We start from the raw sequence: 16,964 nt of genomic DNA, 5'->3' as shown, positions 1-16,964 counted from the left end.
CAGTTTGGAGGGCTCGGAAGAAGACAGGAAAATGTGGGGAAGTTTGGAACTCTCTAGAGACTTGTTGAACGACTTTGCCCAAAATGCTGATAGCAATACGGACAATAAGGTCCAGGCTGAGGTGGTCTCGGATGGAGATGAGGAACTTGTTGGGAACTGGAACACAGATGACTTTTGTTATGTTTTAGCAAAGAGACTGGCAGCATTTTGCCCCTGCCTAGAGATTTGTGGAACTTTGAACTTGGGAGAGATGAGTTAGGGTATCTGGAGGAAGAAATTTCTAAGCATCAAAGCATTCAAGAGGTGATTTGGGTGCTGTTAAAGGCATTCCGTTTTATAAGGGAAACAGAGCATAAAAGTTCAGAAAATTTGCAATGTGATAGAAAAGAAAAACCCATTTTCTGGGGAGAAATTTAAGCCGGCTGCAGAAATTTGCATAAGTAGCAAGAAGCCTAAAGTTAATACCCAAGACCATGGGGAAAATGTCTCCAGGCCATGCCAAAGACCTTCACGGCAGCGCCCCCCCATCACAAGCCCAGAAGCCCAGGAGGAAAAAATGGTTTCATGGGCCAGGACCAGGGTTCCTGTGCTGTGTGCAGCCTAGGGACTTGGTGCCCTATGTCCTAGCCCCTCCAGCCGTGGTTGAAAGGGGCCAACGTACAGCTTGGGCTGTTGCTTCAGAGGGTGGAAGCCCCAAGCCTTGGCAGCTTCCACGTGGTGTTGAGCCTGTGGGTACATAGAAGTTAAGAACTGATGTTTGGGAACCTCTGCCTGGATTTCAGAAGATGCATGGCAATACCTAGATGCCCAGGCAAAAGTTTGCTGCAGGGGCAGGATCCTCATGGAGAACTTCTGCTAGGGCAGTGCAGAAAGGAAATATGGGGTTGGAACCCCCACACAGAGTCCCTATTGGGGCACCGCCTAGTGGAGCTGTGAGAAGAGGGCCACCGTCCTCCAGACCCCAGAATGGTAGATCCACTGACAGCTTCCACTGTGTGCCTGGAAAAGCCACAAACACTCAACACCAGCCCGTGAAAGCAGCCAGGAGGGAGGCTGTACCCTGCAGAGCCACAGGGGCGGAGCTGCCCAAGACCATGGGAACCCACCTTGTGCATCAGTGTGACCCGCATGTGAGACCTGGAGTCAAAGGGGATAATTCTGGAACTTTAAAATTTGACTGCCCTACAGGATTTCGGACTTGCATGGGCCCTGTAACCCCTTTGTTTTGACCAATTTCTTGCATTTGGAATGGCTGTATTTACCCCAGTTGTATCTAGGAAGTAACTAGCTTGCTTTTGATTTTACAGGCTCATAGGCAGAAGGGACTTGCCTTATCTCAGATGAGACGTTGGACTGTGACTTTTGGGTTAATGCTGAAATGAGTTAAGACTTTGCGGGACTGCTGGGAAGGCATAATTGATTTTGAAATGTGAGGACATGAGATTTGAAGGGGCCAGGGGCGGAATGATATGATTTGGCTGTGTCCCAGCCTAAATCTCAACTTGAATTGCATCTCCCAGAATTCCCACATGTTGTGGGAGGGAACCTGGGGGAGGTAATTGATCATGGAGGCCAGTCTTTCCCATGCTATTCTCATGATAGTGAGTAAGTCTCATGAGATGGGTTTATCAGGGATTTCCACTTTTGCTTCTTCCTCATTTTCTCTTGATGCCGCCATGTAAGAAGTGCCTTTCACCTCTCACTATGATTCTGAGGCTTTCCCAGCTATGTGAAACTGTAAGTCCAATTAAACCTTTTTCTTCCCAGTCTCAGGTATGTCTTTATCAGCAGCCTGAAAACTGACTAATACCCTTGGCTTTTGAGAAAACAGCAGAAGCAGGAAGGTTACTCTCTGACCTTCTCCCACCCTTCTCCCCTGAGGTAGGTCAAAAAAGAATCCTCTGACCTTCCTCTGAAGCAGGTCATAAGACCCTCATTTTAGAGGTGGCCTCCCTATACCTGGAGAAAAGGAAATGTCCTTATCTCTGAAGGCACAGGGACACAGAGAAGAATCTGACCAGACAGGCCTTGCTAAATTCCCCTCAGTTTATTACCACTAATTATACCTCCTTTGCCCAATTACACTTCTTCTGCACAACCGTCCACTTCATCAAGTCAAGCATAAAATATACACAGGTTTACTTGTTTCTTTGGGTCTTCATTTCTGAAGGCCCCTATGTCACATAAACTTATATTAAATACATTTGTATATTTTTCTCTTGTTAATCTGCCTCTGTTATAGGGGCTTCAGTCATGAACCTAGCAAGGGATAAAAAAAGGCATCTTTTCTTCCCTGCATTATATCTCCCATTTATTCTTCCAAGGGCCATTCATCTTTCCTAAAAATCACTTAGTCTCCCTTAAGTGGCTGACATGTCTCCTCCCCATCTCCTATTAAAAGAGTATATACACTGTCTAATCTCAGCACATTTGGGGGTATTCACATGTTCCCTGTGACGCCCCCACACACCTAATAATAAAAATTAATAATTGTGGCCAGGCACAGTGGCTCATGCCTATAATCCCAGCACTTTAGAGGGCAGAGGCAGACAGATCGCTTGAGCTCACAAGTTCAAGACCAGGTTGGGCAACATGGCGAAAACCCATCTCTACAAGAAAATACAAAAATGAGCCAGGCATGGTGGCATGTTCCCATAGTCCCGTCTACTTGGGAGGCTGAGGTAGGAGGATGGTTTGTGGAGGTTTCAGTGAGTCGAGATTACGCCACTGGGAGGGGGAGATTGCAGTGAGTTGAGATTGTGCCACTGCACTCCAGCCTGGTGATAGAAGAAGACCTTGTCTCAAAAATAATAATAATAATAATAATAATAATAATCGTGTATACTTTTTCTCCCGTTGATCTGCTGGATGTAAGTCTATCTTATTGATCCAGCTACGGAACCTAGGAGGGTAGAGGGAAAAATCTTTCCTCCCCTATAGGATAAAGGACCTACCTCATAGGGTGGTAGTGAGGATGAGAGAAAATGGTGCAGGGCCAGGAGCAGTGCCTGACAGCACCCAGAATCCAACCACTTCCTTCCACCTCCACTGCCACTGCCGTGGGCTGAGCACCATCATCTCCTCACACACACCATGGTCTATTCTGCACAGTGCAGTCACAGATCCTGTTAACATTTAAGTCATATCACATCTGCTCAAAGCTTCCAAACAACTCTCATCTCCTGGAGTAAGAGCCAAGGTCATCACAGTGGCCTCAGAGGTTCACAAGATCATCGCCCACTTCAGTTACTGTCACTGTGTTGACTTTTGTCATGCAAAATTTTTTTGTTCGTGTAGTCAAATTTATCAATTTATCAAGTATTTCTGTAGTAAATGATATAAATCTATATTTTACGGCATCTGAATTTTGTGTCTTGCCTTCCCCATATGAGAGTAGAGAAAGGATTCTCCCATGTTTTCTTTTCAGTATCATTATGATTTCATATTTTACTTGAAGCTTTGAATAAATCAGATTGAATTAGAATTAGATTGAATTAGACTTATTCTAGTGCGATGTATGAGATAAGGAGTCTAACTTTTTCTTCCCAGAAGACTACCTGATTGTCTCAAATCTATTCATTGAGTAAATGCATGTTTTGCTTTTCAGTGCTAATTGGGGTTCTATTCTTTGACTATATCACAATGTATTTGCTAATCCCCTATTGCTGGGCACCAAAATGATTTCTCTTGTTTTTTGCTATTTTAAACAGTGCTGAAGTATACAATAGTGAGTTTCTGGTTACAATGTTGAACCTTGAACTAAATATTTAAGGATGATTCTCAACTATATAATTGTACTCTCAAATTCTATGGAAATAAAAATGAGAAAGGAAGAACAAGTAGTCATACCTTATCTTCTGCTTTAGAACTCATTAGAATTGAGCAGTTTCAGGAAGGCCACTGAACTGTGAGTTATAGAGACAGAAAAGTTGCAGATTAGTTTGAGGGAAGTTTAATAAGTTGGAAAGTTGGTACTTTTTCTAAATCATACCTGAAATCCCATCATTTGTTTCTTCAGGTTGTGACTTCGCATCTCCGAGAATACTTTGTAAAAATGGAAATGTCTTTGGGTGCATGATACTGAGGATTTGGCACTGGTATGTCATACAGGATTGGTTTCACATATGACTACCAATGTGAAACCTGGCTGAGATTGAAGGGTTAAAAGAATTTTGAGTAGCCATTGAGGAAAAAAATGTAGAAAAATATCTAGTCAATAGTTTGTCACTGTGGGCAGAATCTTATCCAATCAATTTGGCTTTGGATACTAGAACAAGCTTTAGTCCAGCCCAGAAAGGTAAGAGAGGAAGGCAGGAAATTCTGGTCCTTCCCAGTGTGGGGGCTGCACTGGGCTGAGATGTCATACCTCAGAGGAAGTGATACCATCCTATCATGGACTGCAGAGTCCAGCGGCACAAGTCACTCATCCTTTCCTCTCATAAACTGTAAAGGGACATTCAGCTACTATTGGTATGTAGCTGAGAGGCGGGCAGGAGGTGGCGGTTATTTAAAGGCAGACGGCTATTTCCCAAATGTTAAGTAGAAACATAAAAAATACTAATTGGATAGTCAGACCAACTGATTGTAGTAACAGGGTTTTGTTTCAGCTCTTCACTGAAGAATTATAACTCAAACTTGTCAAGTTGAATAGTGGCAAGAAGACCCCACCTTCATTCCCACCCGCTTCAATAAATCAGCTGCCTGTTTGCTACGGTCATAGGGAATAACAAATTTCCATTTTAATGGCAAGTAGATCTTTAGTCAAGGGTTGTATGATTAGCAAAAAGAAGAAGGAGAAGGAGGAGGAGGAGGAAGAAGGAGGAGGAGGGGGAGGAGGGAGGAAGGAGGGGGAGGGAATGAAGGAGAAGTAGAAGAAGGACGAGGAAGAAGAAGAAAAGAAGGAGAAGGAGGAGAAGAAGAAGAAAGACGAAGAAGAAGAAGAATTTTTTATTTATTTTTTATTTTTGAGATGGAGTCTCGCCCTGTCTCCAAGCTGGAGTGCAGTGGCGCAATCTCGGCTCACCGCAACCTCCGCCTCCTGGGTCAAGCGATTCTCCTGCCTCAGTCTCCCAAGTAGCTAGAAGAATTATTTAATAAAATAAATCTTATGAGACCCAGGCCTTTGAGAGCCTTAACTGAAGGCCAAAAAAAATGTTATTAAGAGGCCAACCCAGCTTATGTTTTTCTCTGGGGTCTTGAAGTCTCTTCCACTTCTCCTGATTCTACCTGCAGTTTGAAACTGCTGTGTCATCTGGCCCATTTGTGGCTCCAAACAGCCACAGGCAAATGGGAAGCTTGGCCCCTGAATTCAAATGTCATTTGTGTCCAATGACTCCAGCAAACTCTCTCAGCTTATTTGGGTCCTGAATCCAAATGCCAGTGTCTAGCTCATTAATAATCGTCTTGGGGCTAGTTTCATGCCAAACGAGCATGGGGTTGGAACGAACCTTAGCTTTCTCATCTACTAGTTTTGCAGTGGCCTAACCTCTCTGAGCCTCAGTTGACCCAACTGTAAAATTGGGGTAGTACAGATTCACAGTTCTTATCTGAAACCCTTGGATCAGATGAGTTTTAGAATTAAGAATTTTTCCCCCCAAAATACTGTGCTTCGACCTGCAGGTTGAATCTGCTTTCTCATCTGGCCCATTGATGGCTCCAAACAGCCACATGCAAATAGGGAAACTTGGCCCCTGAATTCAAATGTCGTATGTGCCCAGTGCCTCCAGCAAACCCTTTCAGCTTATTTGGGTCCTGAATCCAAATTCCAGGAAGAGAGAATTGCACTGGTCTAGCTCAGATCAGTACTTATACTTGGCCAATAAGCATATATCTCCTTTTTCCAAGATAGCATTTTCTCGTTTCTTCTTAAACTTTCTACCCCAACTTCTAGCTTAAGGCCTCCTTCATCTCATACTGCAAACTGCCCTCCATTTATTTTATTAAACAGCATCTCACTCTCTTAGTGTTTCACCCGGGATTCTGTCATGACTGACTCATCCTTCATCCTCAGTATCTTTTTTTTTGAGACCAAGTCTGGCTCTGTCACCGAGGCTGGAGTGCAGTGGTGTAATCTCAGCTCACTGCAACCTTCATCTCTTAGGCTCAAGCCATCCTCCCACCTCAGCCTCCCGAGTAGTTGGGACTACTGGTGCACACCACCACATCCAGCTTATTTTGTATTATTTTGTATTTTTTGTAGAGACAGAGTTTTGCCATGTTGCCCAGGCTTGTCTCGAACTCATGAGCTCAAGTGATCCACCCGCCTCAGCCTTCCAAAGTGTTGGAATTACAGGCGTGAGCCACCACCTGTAATCCCATCCTCAGTATCTTTACAAGAGAACTGTCAGCAGAGGCTGGTCTGGGGTCTTGGAAGACTCCAGGTTCCGGCTCCAGGTGCCCAGTGGAAGTGGAGAATGGCATCTCTGGCCAGGCTTACGGAAGGGTGGAGAGTGGTCACGTGCCTAATGAAGGAACAACAGTTTCTTTATCATTCATTTAAAAAGAAAATGGTCATTTCAAAGTTTATATCCTATCTCTAAAGAATGTACAGAAGCAAAGCTGGAGGTAACTTAAGCCAACATTGGCTATCAAGGTGCCCCACAACATGTGGAGCAGCAGGAGCCACGGCAGCCCTGGGGCCTCATGGGAATCAGGGAGTCACCCGTGCAGGGGCTACTCTGTCTGTCGCTGGTCCCAGAGTCAGGAAAAGGCCTCCGGGTGTTGATGGGTAGGGTTCACCCTCTCAGGTTTCTGCATGTGGTGGGAACTTGGCCGGCATTTCCTTTCCCACCTGCTGGGGCAAGGCCTCCAATTAGCTGGGCGCAGTAGCTCACACCTGTAATCCTAGCACTTTAGAAGGCTGAGGTGTGAGGATCACTTGAGACCAGGATATCAAGATCAGCCTGGGCAACAACAAAAGGTTATCTGCCAATGAATAGGAAAACCACCAATGTACGTGAGACCCACAGTTGCTGCACTCAGTGAACCTGGTGCCTTCTCTTCACCTGATTACACCTGGTCCTTGTCATACCCAGGATGGCTCTCCTCACTACACCTATTCCCTGACCATACCAAGGTATTTGTTGATAATACAAATTCTTGGGCCCCAGGCCAAACCTACTGAATCCGAATGTCTAGGGACAAGGGCCTGGAAACCTTCATTTTGAACCAACACGTGTGGCGATTCTTATGAAGACTGGATTCGTCCTCTTCATTCTTACCTTACTTTTCCAGAAGTCAAGTCTTCATGATGAGCTGCTATTGCTCATGCTGAATGCTCTGCTTGAAATTTTCGAGTTTTCATATGGAAAATAAATTATTCTTCTTCTTCCAAGCTTAGATGTCACTTCCATGAAGGATTCACCACCACACTTAGCCCTCTGTAATCTCTGCGGACTATATACCCAAGAGAACCTAGTTTCCCCCTTAAACACCCTTAGCTCTCTATACATCTGTCATAAACGTAATATATTGTCTATGTATTGCCTCTCACCTACCATCCCAGACTGTGAGTTCTTCAAAGAGATGAAAGTTATTTTTAACCCTCAGAACTGACCTGTACCTGGTATTTATTATGCATTTGATGAAATGTTGCTTAAATGAATGTTGATTAAAACTTACAACTTCATGATTAGTAAATTAAATATGACTTAATAGGCCATTATTTTATGCTTTCTGCACATACAGATTTCTGTCTTTCAAAAAACCAACTAATTAACCATTTTTAAGTATGAAATTTACAAAGACATAAAAAGCATAAGAGAACAGCCAAGTACACTTCAGAGCAAACTAATTACAATTTCTTTTGGATTAAATTATGCCATGTTAAATGGTCTACAGTACTACAAAACAACATTAAATGAATATTTTATATGCATTTATACTGACTTCTTATTTAATCAGGGCAATAATTTTCTAGGGAATGTGAAGATTTTCTATGAGTCTCATCATGAGTTTCCTCCATAAGTTACAATAAATAATACATCCATAAGAGATTGCAAAATTGTCCTGGATGACATATAAAGCCTATTACCCAGCTTTAATAAATAAACAACCTAAACTCCATAGCTTCTCTTTTACCCCCATGTTTCTGAGTCACTAGCATGAGATTTTACAGGATGGATAGCATGCCATTGCATTATGCCAGGACATATTTATGATGCTGGAGGGTTTGTTGTGGTTATATAAATTAGTCCAAAATACATAGGTTGCCAATTCATCTTTAATAGTTCTACTAAGAAAGTTTATGAATTGAAAGAAGTGTGTGCACTTGTATTTCTGAGCGCCTTAATTTATCCTTTTGAGTATCCTTTTGAGGTAGGAGACAGGCAGGACTTGTTTTCTGGTCACAACCTTGCTGACCAAATCAGGATCTGGTCTAAACAGGATAAAGTGAAGAAACTGGTAGGAACCAGCAGATGGCTACCAAAGCAATCCATAGATGCCTTCATTGCTCATTAGCATAAGACACTCCCACCAGCACCATGACAATTTACAAAAGCTATGACAATGACCTAGAAGTTACCACCCCTTTGCTAGAAAATCCTAAACTGCCCTTCAATTTGCATTCACCTACCCCTTAATTTGCATGTAATTAAAAGTGGGTTTAAGTGAGTATACAGTTGCCAAGAACCCATATGTTGTCAACTTTAGTTGCACTGCCTATGAGTTATCCCTGCTCTGTAGGGAGCAGTACTATTCAATAAAAGATGCTGTCTAACACTGAATTCTTTCCCGGATAACCTTCCTGGGCAAAGCTCCAATTTGAGGGTTCATCTGTTCTGTAATATTTTGATAAATTAAGCCTTTCTTGCCTTTATCTGTTTCTGTGCTTCGGTCAAGGTTTTCAAAGTGCTTTACAAACACAAAGCCATCCTTCACTTGTTCCTTAACTCAGGTGTGGATGAAACCAACTTTTGTGGAAGAAAAACAAAAACAAAAATCACCAAGGCCATTTGAAGTCTCTCAAGTGTTCCAGGACAGTAAATTTAGAAATTTGGAAAACACACACACACAAACAGAATTCTTACTTGGGTTATTCATTTATGGGTTTTATTTGACAGCAGTTAACCAAAAGTCTGATCTGGAGAGTGACCCAGACTAAAAGGACAGAAGTTAATTTCACAGTGAAGCGACAAGTTCCAGTTTTCAAGCGAGTGGATGTCATCTGACCGAATGACAATCTTCCAGGGCCATTATTTCTGCAGTTTGATTTGACTGCTTATGACTTTGGGTTCTCTTTCTACAGACAGGGAACAAATGTTTGCTTGCTCTCTACAGAATCCAGGCAATAGCAGAGGGTTCAAGTGGACTATGAAATTCTATGTGATCTGTTTTTGTTTTTTTTTTTTTAATTGCATTTTGTACTGGCGAGAAAACATTTATTTTTTACTTTTTTTAGTTACCACTGAAGAATTTCCCAACAAAGTTTTTGTTAATAGAGAAAATGCTTTTAGCTCTCTATCTATATTCCTGCTCCAAAATTTAGATTCAACTATTATAGAAGCATGAACCATTTTTTAAGTATGATAAATGCAATGTAGTCTTACAATGATGTAGTAGTAGGTTAGGGTCGGGCTGGAGATAAAAGTGATAAGTCTGAATTAGTTTAAAATATTAATCACACTTTAAAATGCTGTCCTATCAAAGACAGAGAACATTTCTCTTTTGTCCTATTTTAAAATAAGATGAAAACAAAATAAAACACCTGCTGCCACTGGTGAGAGTTACTTGTGAGTTCTGGTCCAGTAACTAAGTGGTCTCTTGATGGAGTCTTAAAACACCATAACACAAGTCCTGTTTTGCTACTGGGAGGTATTTATCTTATATCCAAATCTTTTTGTTGTTGTTGTTGTTAATTTAAATCCTGAATTTAGTACCATGTAATAATCTGCACATTTATATATTACCTATTGTAATACCCAGTGTCCACAATGTGCAAACTGGACATACATTATTGCTAAATTATGCATGTGAAATTTCTTTTCTGGGTATTTTGTACTAAATTGATCTTTAGGAGAAAATAAGTGCTTAGTAAGTTATGGGAAGCAGTTTCATCATGCCCACTGTATCTTGGGACTGCCAATTTCTACCCCTTGCATGAGTCTGGTGAGACAGAACAATCACACAGCAAAGTAAGTGAAGCAACTTTATTCCTCACAGATAGGCAGCAAGGGACAATTAAGATTCATGGCAAGTCTGTCAAGGCTCAGGATAGTTTCCCAGGGCAGAAGAGTCAGCTACATCTGCACGTAGCTGAGGGACCTTCGAAGCATGCTCCACCCTGGGTTTTATACCTTGAGGATACTTGACATGCTGGGCTAAGGCACTGTAAGATCCTGTTTCAGGAGGGATGGGAACACAGCCCAGTCTGTTCTGGCCAGTTCCTCCTTATCTGAGAATGTTCCATTTCCAGCACATTCTACAGTTATTCTGAGAACTACAAGAGAGAAAGGGGGGATGAGCTGGGTCACCAGTGCAATTGAAAGACTTGTTCTGCAAGCTGCTCAGACATTGGGATGAATTTATAGACCTAATCTACTACTCTATGTTTCATATTACAAATAAAAAAAATGAACATACAATACTGTTGAAAAAATCAGATGCAAAGTGTTTCTATGTAAAGGAGGATCCATAATATCACTTGATTTAGATTATAAAATATATACTGATAAAAATATTTATAAAATTATTTCTATTTTCATTTGGTCTATATTCATTTTTAGGATAATAGCTACCACATAGTGAGCACTCACTGTGTTCCAGCTGCTAGCTTAAGTGCTGTCTATATACCCTTTTATTTAATCTTCATGACTGTAAGGCAAGCACTCATGTTATCTCCGTATCACGGAATTAGAAATGGACCCGTGGAGACTTAAAGTAACATGTCTGCCACCCAGCAAGGGAATGACCAAGCTTAGACTCAAACATACTGGAATATTGCTTCCGAATTGCAGGTGATTCATTAGAAGCTCAAGAAACCAACTGGGGAATCATCCGCAGCATTAAAAAGTAGAGAATAAAATAAAATGTCATAGAATAAAGTGTACAGGAAATAGCCCAAGGCATCACAAATAGAGAAAGTATTATTCTGTGAAACTTTTGTTTTAAATACACATGCACATATGTCTGTGTGAACTGATTCTTCATATAGAGTGCATTACTCACTCTGGGTAATGTCTTAAAATATATAAAATATACACTATGCTGAAATCAAAAGCAATAGCAATCTGCTTCTAAAAGGCTGAACATTCGAGCTTAATTTTTAAAAGCTATGTATAGTGACTATCATAGGATGTTAGATACATGTTGGCTCACAGCTAAGTATTCTATTCTATTTTTTTAAAATTCATGCTAAAAGAAGAAAAACACTGTAAAATCAATTCCCCTTCCGGCAGATTGATAGAATTGACAACAAAACCAAACAGAGAGAACTCACAACAAAAAATAACGTAAACACAAAGTCTCATTTATTTTTGTCTGAAGCACATAGGAGCTCACTTAGCACAATAACAGTAAGCGAGTCATACAAATATTGAGAAAAAATGTTCCTATGAATACATACATATATATTCTTAAGAGTAGCGATCAGGAGTTTAACAACAAATGTAAACTGGTTTTCTCTGAAGAATGCTTTCTGACAGGCTTTTGGGTTGGAAATGGTATGGACAGGTAAATCACTGTCACATAACAGATAAGCTAAGAATAACTTCTGTTACCCCCATTGTGATTTGTTTCTGCCCCACCCTAACTGATCAATGTACTTTGTAATCTCCCCCACCCTTAAGATGGTTCTTTATAATCTCCCCCCTTAAGAAGGTTCTTTGTAATTCTCCCCACGCTTGAGAATGTATTTTATGAGATCCACCCCCTGCCCACAAAACATTGCTCCTAACTCCACCGCCTATCCCAAAACCTATAAGAACCAATGATAATCCCACTACTCTTTGCTGTCTCCTTTTTCGGACTCAGCCCATCTGCACCCAGGTGAAATAAACAGCCTTGTTGCTCACACACACAAAAAAAGAGTAACTTCTGTTACCCAAGTCATTTGAACCCCATGGACTGTGAAAGTCCTCTTGGAATTTACATTTAATTCCACCATTGGCCTGGTTGACTTCCACATTTCACTAAATTTGGACAAGATCCACAAAGCAACCCCTCAACTCTCAATCTCTCACACTCAGGGCTGTGGGAAGGAAGGGCAGGTGAAACCAGGTGTGAACACATGCATGGGGACCAATGTCAGGATTTTCTAACAGTGTCCTTCTGTTTCTGCACTTCCAAAGTCATACCTAAACTGGCTAGTAGATCTGAAATTGCTAACATCTCCTTGAAGCCGTACAAAAAAAAAAAAAAGCACTTCAAAAATTCTTCACAATCCAAACAATTTAAAAACCATTTCAAGTCATTACTTTTTCGTTTACCTGTTAATAACTCACACCATTGCTTTTAAGCATGTGAATGTTTCCAACCATCATCATCAATTTTAAAAATGGACAACAATGAAAAGATGTCCAAGAGTCTCCAGAAGCATCCAAATTTTGGATCTCTCCGACGTATAGCACAAGGTAGAATTGATACAATGTGCCTTCCAGCTTGCCTTTAAAGCTCTCCATATGTCTAGTTCTGAGGTGAAAAGATTAAAAATAGGAAGAGCCTGGTAGGGAGTGAAGATTCAAAATGCATTGCTAGATCTCACACCCATTACATTTCCTCTCTAAGATCTCAGCTGCAGTTGCCAGTGGGGATATTGGAGGGTACATTTCAAAGTTGGCTAAGCATTATGGGGAGAGTTTCCCACCATTTCTTTCCCTTTAACCTGTAGAATTCTTTCTGAAGTAAAAAAGAGTTTTAATAGGGGCTCAATGCTCACAGCATTAACTTAGAAAGACCTCTGGCATGAAGGGAGCTTGTTCCAAGATCTCCTCTTGGGGTCTGATAATTCAACGAGAGAACCAGCCAAGAGAATAAATCAGGGAACAGTCTCCTGGGTCTGTTCAGGACAACCTTTCACCTCCTAATCTTTTACTTACCATGTTTCCCTCTCGTTTGAAAATGAAATTTACCTTAGCTGATCAGCCTGCTTTTGTGTTTTGGTTGCAAAAATATTTTGCGAATTTATGATAATCGATACTTTTGAATGGTTTTTACCTTTCAAGGAGCATTCTGTTGAAAATACCATGGAACATGAAGGAAATGGTGGAGGGTGGGGTGAGGAGGCTGTTAAGTTAATTGTTTCTTTCCTGTCAGAGAGCAAGATATTCAAACAAAAAGGGACAAATAAGATTGGCTTGGAAAAGTGCCGCTCCAAAATTCAGAAAGTCAACCTACATTAGGCAAAGGCAACATTTCAAAGTGCAGAAAATCTGGCCCCAGGTATAGCTAATGCCTGTGGTACAGAAAAAAAAAAAAAAAAAAAAGCATACATAACATTCAGGAACACCGCACTTGAAGAAATAGAACACATAAGTTATAAGTGATGCAGAGAGATCAAAGTACATATAAACATTTCAACACATCCTATTTTTACCAGGAAAGATATTCAGGTCTTAACACACTATCAGAGCTAAATTTAAATGTTTAACAGGATGGTTGTATACGGCCATTCCTACTGCTTCTGATGCTACACTTATTTGTATTTACTGCACAGGAGTCCTAGGTCTACATGAAAACTGATGTTCAACATCAAAATGTACACCCTTAAAGAAGGTAAAAGTGTAGGATCTTGCAAACACTAGAAGCAGCTACTGCCTGTAAGTGGATCTTACACATCTCATCTAAATTCCTAAGCCTACTCATTTGGTTAGACACCATGTAATCAAGTTCCTTTGGCAGTGATTGAGGGATAAAGCTGAAGATTCTTGCTAGCCCCATAGAGAAATGGGGAGAAATTTGGCAAGGCATCTTTGACATGGCTCAGGAACTAGAAATATTAGAAATACAGACTAAGACTGGAAATTGGGTTTACTAAGCTACTTATCTCACAAAACAAACTCTGTTGTTTATTAAAAAAATAAAACTAAACTTTTGTTCCCTCTTTAGGTGTCATGTATACACAATCAAATCTAAAAGTATTTCTATTAGGGAAAAAACCTGGGCCAATTACTGCTAAATTAGCATAAGTATGTGAAAATAAAATTTACACTACAGGAGGGGGAACTATGTTTTTTGTTCTGTAAATACGGAGTTAGCTATATTACATAAAGTTTTCTACTATAAGGTAATATTAAAGAGTCACCCCTAAGCTCTAGGAATGAGTGTTATAATATATTAAGAAAGTCTATTCCTTTTCCTTGCTCATTTATAGTATTTGCAATTTAATAAGAAAAATATAGAATTTAAATAACATTCACATCAATACTTAAAGATTTATCATAAGGTCATAATTTGGTTTTAATTGTAGGTTATGGGAAAACACACTGTATTAGGAAGCATAAAAATATTCTTTGCTTTGTAATGTCCCTAAATATCTAGTAAGAATTGTCCTGTTAATGTAAATATTAAGTAGGACATTATGTACTCTTCATTATCCTAAAATTCTAATGTCCTAAAAATTATAGGGAGTTAAACAGAAAATTGGTGAAAATTAGAAAATAGAGTCCTTTCAATACACAGGGTTTAAAGATTTTTAACAATATTTCTTTAACAGGATTTGTCCTTCATTTTAAAGTTCTAGCAGACTGATATCCGAGTACGGAATTTCCAGAAACTACAATATATTGTTTGGGTGGAATAGGCCATGGCAATGGAACCTGTCCTGTTAGTATTGGCGGCTCCTGGATGCCCATCACTTGCCCCGGTTCACAAAGACTCCAGTCTACATAAATTTCATTAAGCACAGAATTTGTTTCTCTTCTGATAAAATGGAAGCAATGACATCTCACAGTTATAAGTTGATTTTAAAGTGCACAAAAAATACAACTATTTATGCCATGTAGTTACATGAATAATATTCCTAAGAGACTTTAAATCTTTAATACCCAACTTCTGTCAAACACTTTGAAGCACAAAACTATATTAAGAAAGCATGTGGCATTCAATTTCTGACATTCATCCCAAAGAAGGCAAAGCACAACACTAACACATCTCTGAAATGCAAATTCCATTAAGTGCAAATTTCTAAAACACAAGGTCAACCTAGAAACACGTTTTGAAATTCAACAAGTTCTCTTTTTAAATTAGTATGCTCGGTATATAATTTTCAAACACAATCTGAAGTGATTTTCTAACATTTGTTCGCAGTGTAACTTTTGCTCCCTCATAAAAATATACTCTCATGGGTCCATTTTCCGTTTTCTAATTTTTGCATTTATTAGCTCAAAATATCTAACCTTTTAGAAACATCTTTTCTTTCCACATTTTCAAATATGAAAAAGGCTTTGCTTAAGTTTTATCGTAGGAACACCAGCAGTAATAGCATTCCCTTCTGTTTGAGCTTAAAGTAAGTCTGAGCAGCCCCAAAGGGAGGCATTTTCATGAAATTTATGAACCCTCTCAACCAGAGTTGAGAATTAGTGCAACTTCCTTCGAACTATTTGTCAAGTGAATACTGTAACTAGACACAGAAAGGGATAGTCTTCCCAAGAACAAGGTACTATTTTTTGACTTTCTAACTCCACCTGGGCACAAGGGAGATGCAGAACCACGCTAATCCCAGGAGAATGTCGTAGATGCCCGAGGGTCTTACACTGAGCTGGAAAATGGAACCACCTGCTTTCCGCCCACATAAACTTCCTCAATATTTCGATCATCTCCTGAAAGAAAAATCAAGGAATCATGTATAAAATCCTTTTGTGTCAATAAGTATCTTCCCTGCCATTGGGAGAGATTTTTTTTTTTAAGATACTTCTAGGAGAGGAAATACTAAAAGCTGCTTTCCCCCCACCCTCAGATTGTTTATAGTCTGAACAGGAAGATATGACCGGTAGAAAATGTCATAGCTAATTTGATGATTAGGGTCTGAATTCTGCACCAGAGGCAGAAATCACATAAAGTTGACTCAACCGCCTATAGCTGTCCTTTCTCAGCTAAAGTGGTTGGTTTACATTTTGCCCCCATTGAGAAATAAATACTACTCTTTACGCTCCAGAATCAGCTCCACAAGAAGTAATACATGTGTCTTTCCATCTCGAGTTCACTCAGTCCTGAGCTCACTCAACAGAATGGGAGGGAGGGCAGAATCTTCTGCATTACTGTTTCTCTCTCTGAATGGAATTGAATGTGAGTACATCACAAGCACGTGTAGAGAGACTGTACTATATATTTGTCACAAAAACATGGTAGGGGAGAATGTCAGATACCGAATGAGTACAAGGGGGTTGAACATGAAGATCTCGTCACCTTTGGCCTTCCATTCCTCAGCTTACAATGTATGACTAGAGATTTCAAATAGAACCTTTAAATAATGTGCCACCAATGGGCTTGATGCTTCAGAGTGTTAAAAAAATAATGAATCAAAGCAAATTATCATACATAGAGTTTAATATATGGTATGATAAATATATAGAGCCATACCCAAGAAAAAGACAGGAAAAGGTTTTATTTAATATTTAGCATAGAGACATACATCTACCTACCTAGATAGAGGAACTTCTGGATAACAGCCTAAAATGGAAAATAAAAGTAATAAGAAAGACTAGTTTGTGCATTTAGAAAAGTAAATTCACAGGCAATAGTGGCTGGCAAAGCCCAGAAATATGAATTTATTTCTTAATGTCAAAATCGACTTCTATTAATTAAAAAAGAAGTGGCTATGTGCTTCATAAAAACCTCCCAGAACAACAAAATAATCCACTGGCAATTAACAGAAGTTTACCTATTGTGTGAAAGCTCTGGGTATGTAACTTTTGAGTCATCAGAGAAAAGGTATTATATAAATTAAAGAAATTAATTTAGTAAAATAATTCAAATATTTCAAGAGGGGTATGATGTAAGACAAGCTTGTCCAACTTGCCTTATTTTGT

General features: G+C 39.8%; 1 protein-coding gene across 2 annotated transcripts in view; it reads right to left on the bottom strand.

Moving 5' to 3' along the window:
• Nucleotides 1–11,446: 11,446 nt before the first annotated feature.
• GDA (guanine deaminase) overlaps nt 11,447–16,964 on the bottom strand; it is a 111,971-nt gene continuing 106,453 nt past the window's right edge. For both annotated transcript variants that reach the window (XM_015117899.3, XM_015117900.3), the window contains exons 13-14: nt 16,578–16,605; nt 11,447–15,755 (exon numbers count right to left, since the gene is read on the bottom strand). In XM_015117899.3, coding sequence (XP_014973385.1) covers nt 15,685–15,755; nt 16,578–16,605 — 99 coding nt within the window. In that variant the 3' untranslated portion in view covers nt 11,447–15,684. The remainder of the gene's footprint in view (nt 15,756–16,577; nt 16,606–16,964) is intronic.

The sequence above is a fragment of the Macaca mulatta genome, chromosome 15 (assembly GCF_049350105.2).
Source record: "Macaca mulatta isolate MMU2019108-1 chromosome 15, T2T-MMU8v2.0, whole genome shotgun sequence".
Classification (NCBI taxonomy): domain Eukaryota; kingdom Metazoa; phylum Chordata; class Mammalia; order Primates; family Cercopithecidae; genus Macaca; species Macaca mulatta.
The sequence above is the reverse complement of the archived record's forward strand: the minus strand, read 5'-3'. Positions and strand labels throughout refer to the sequence as shown.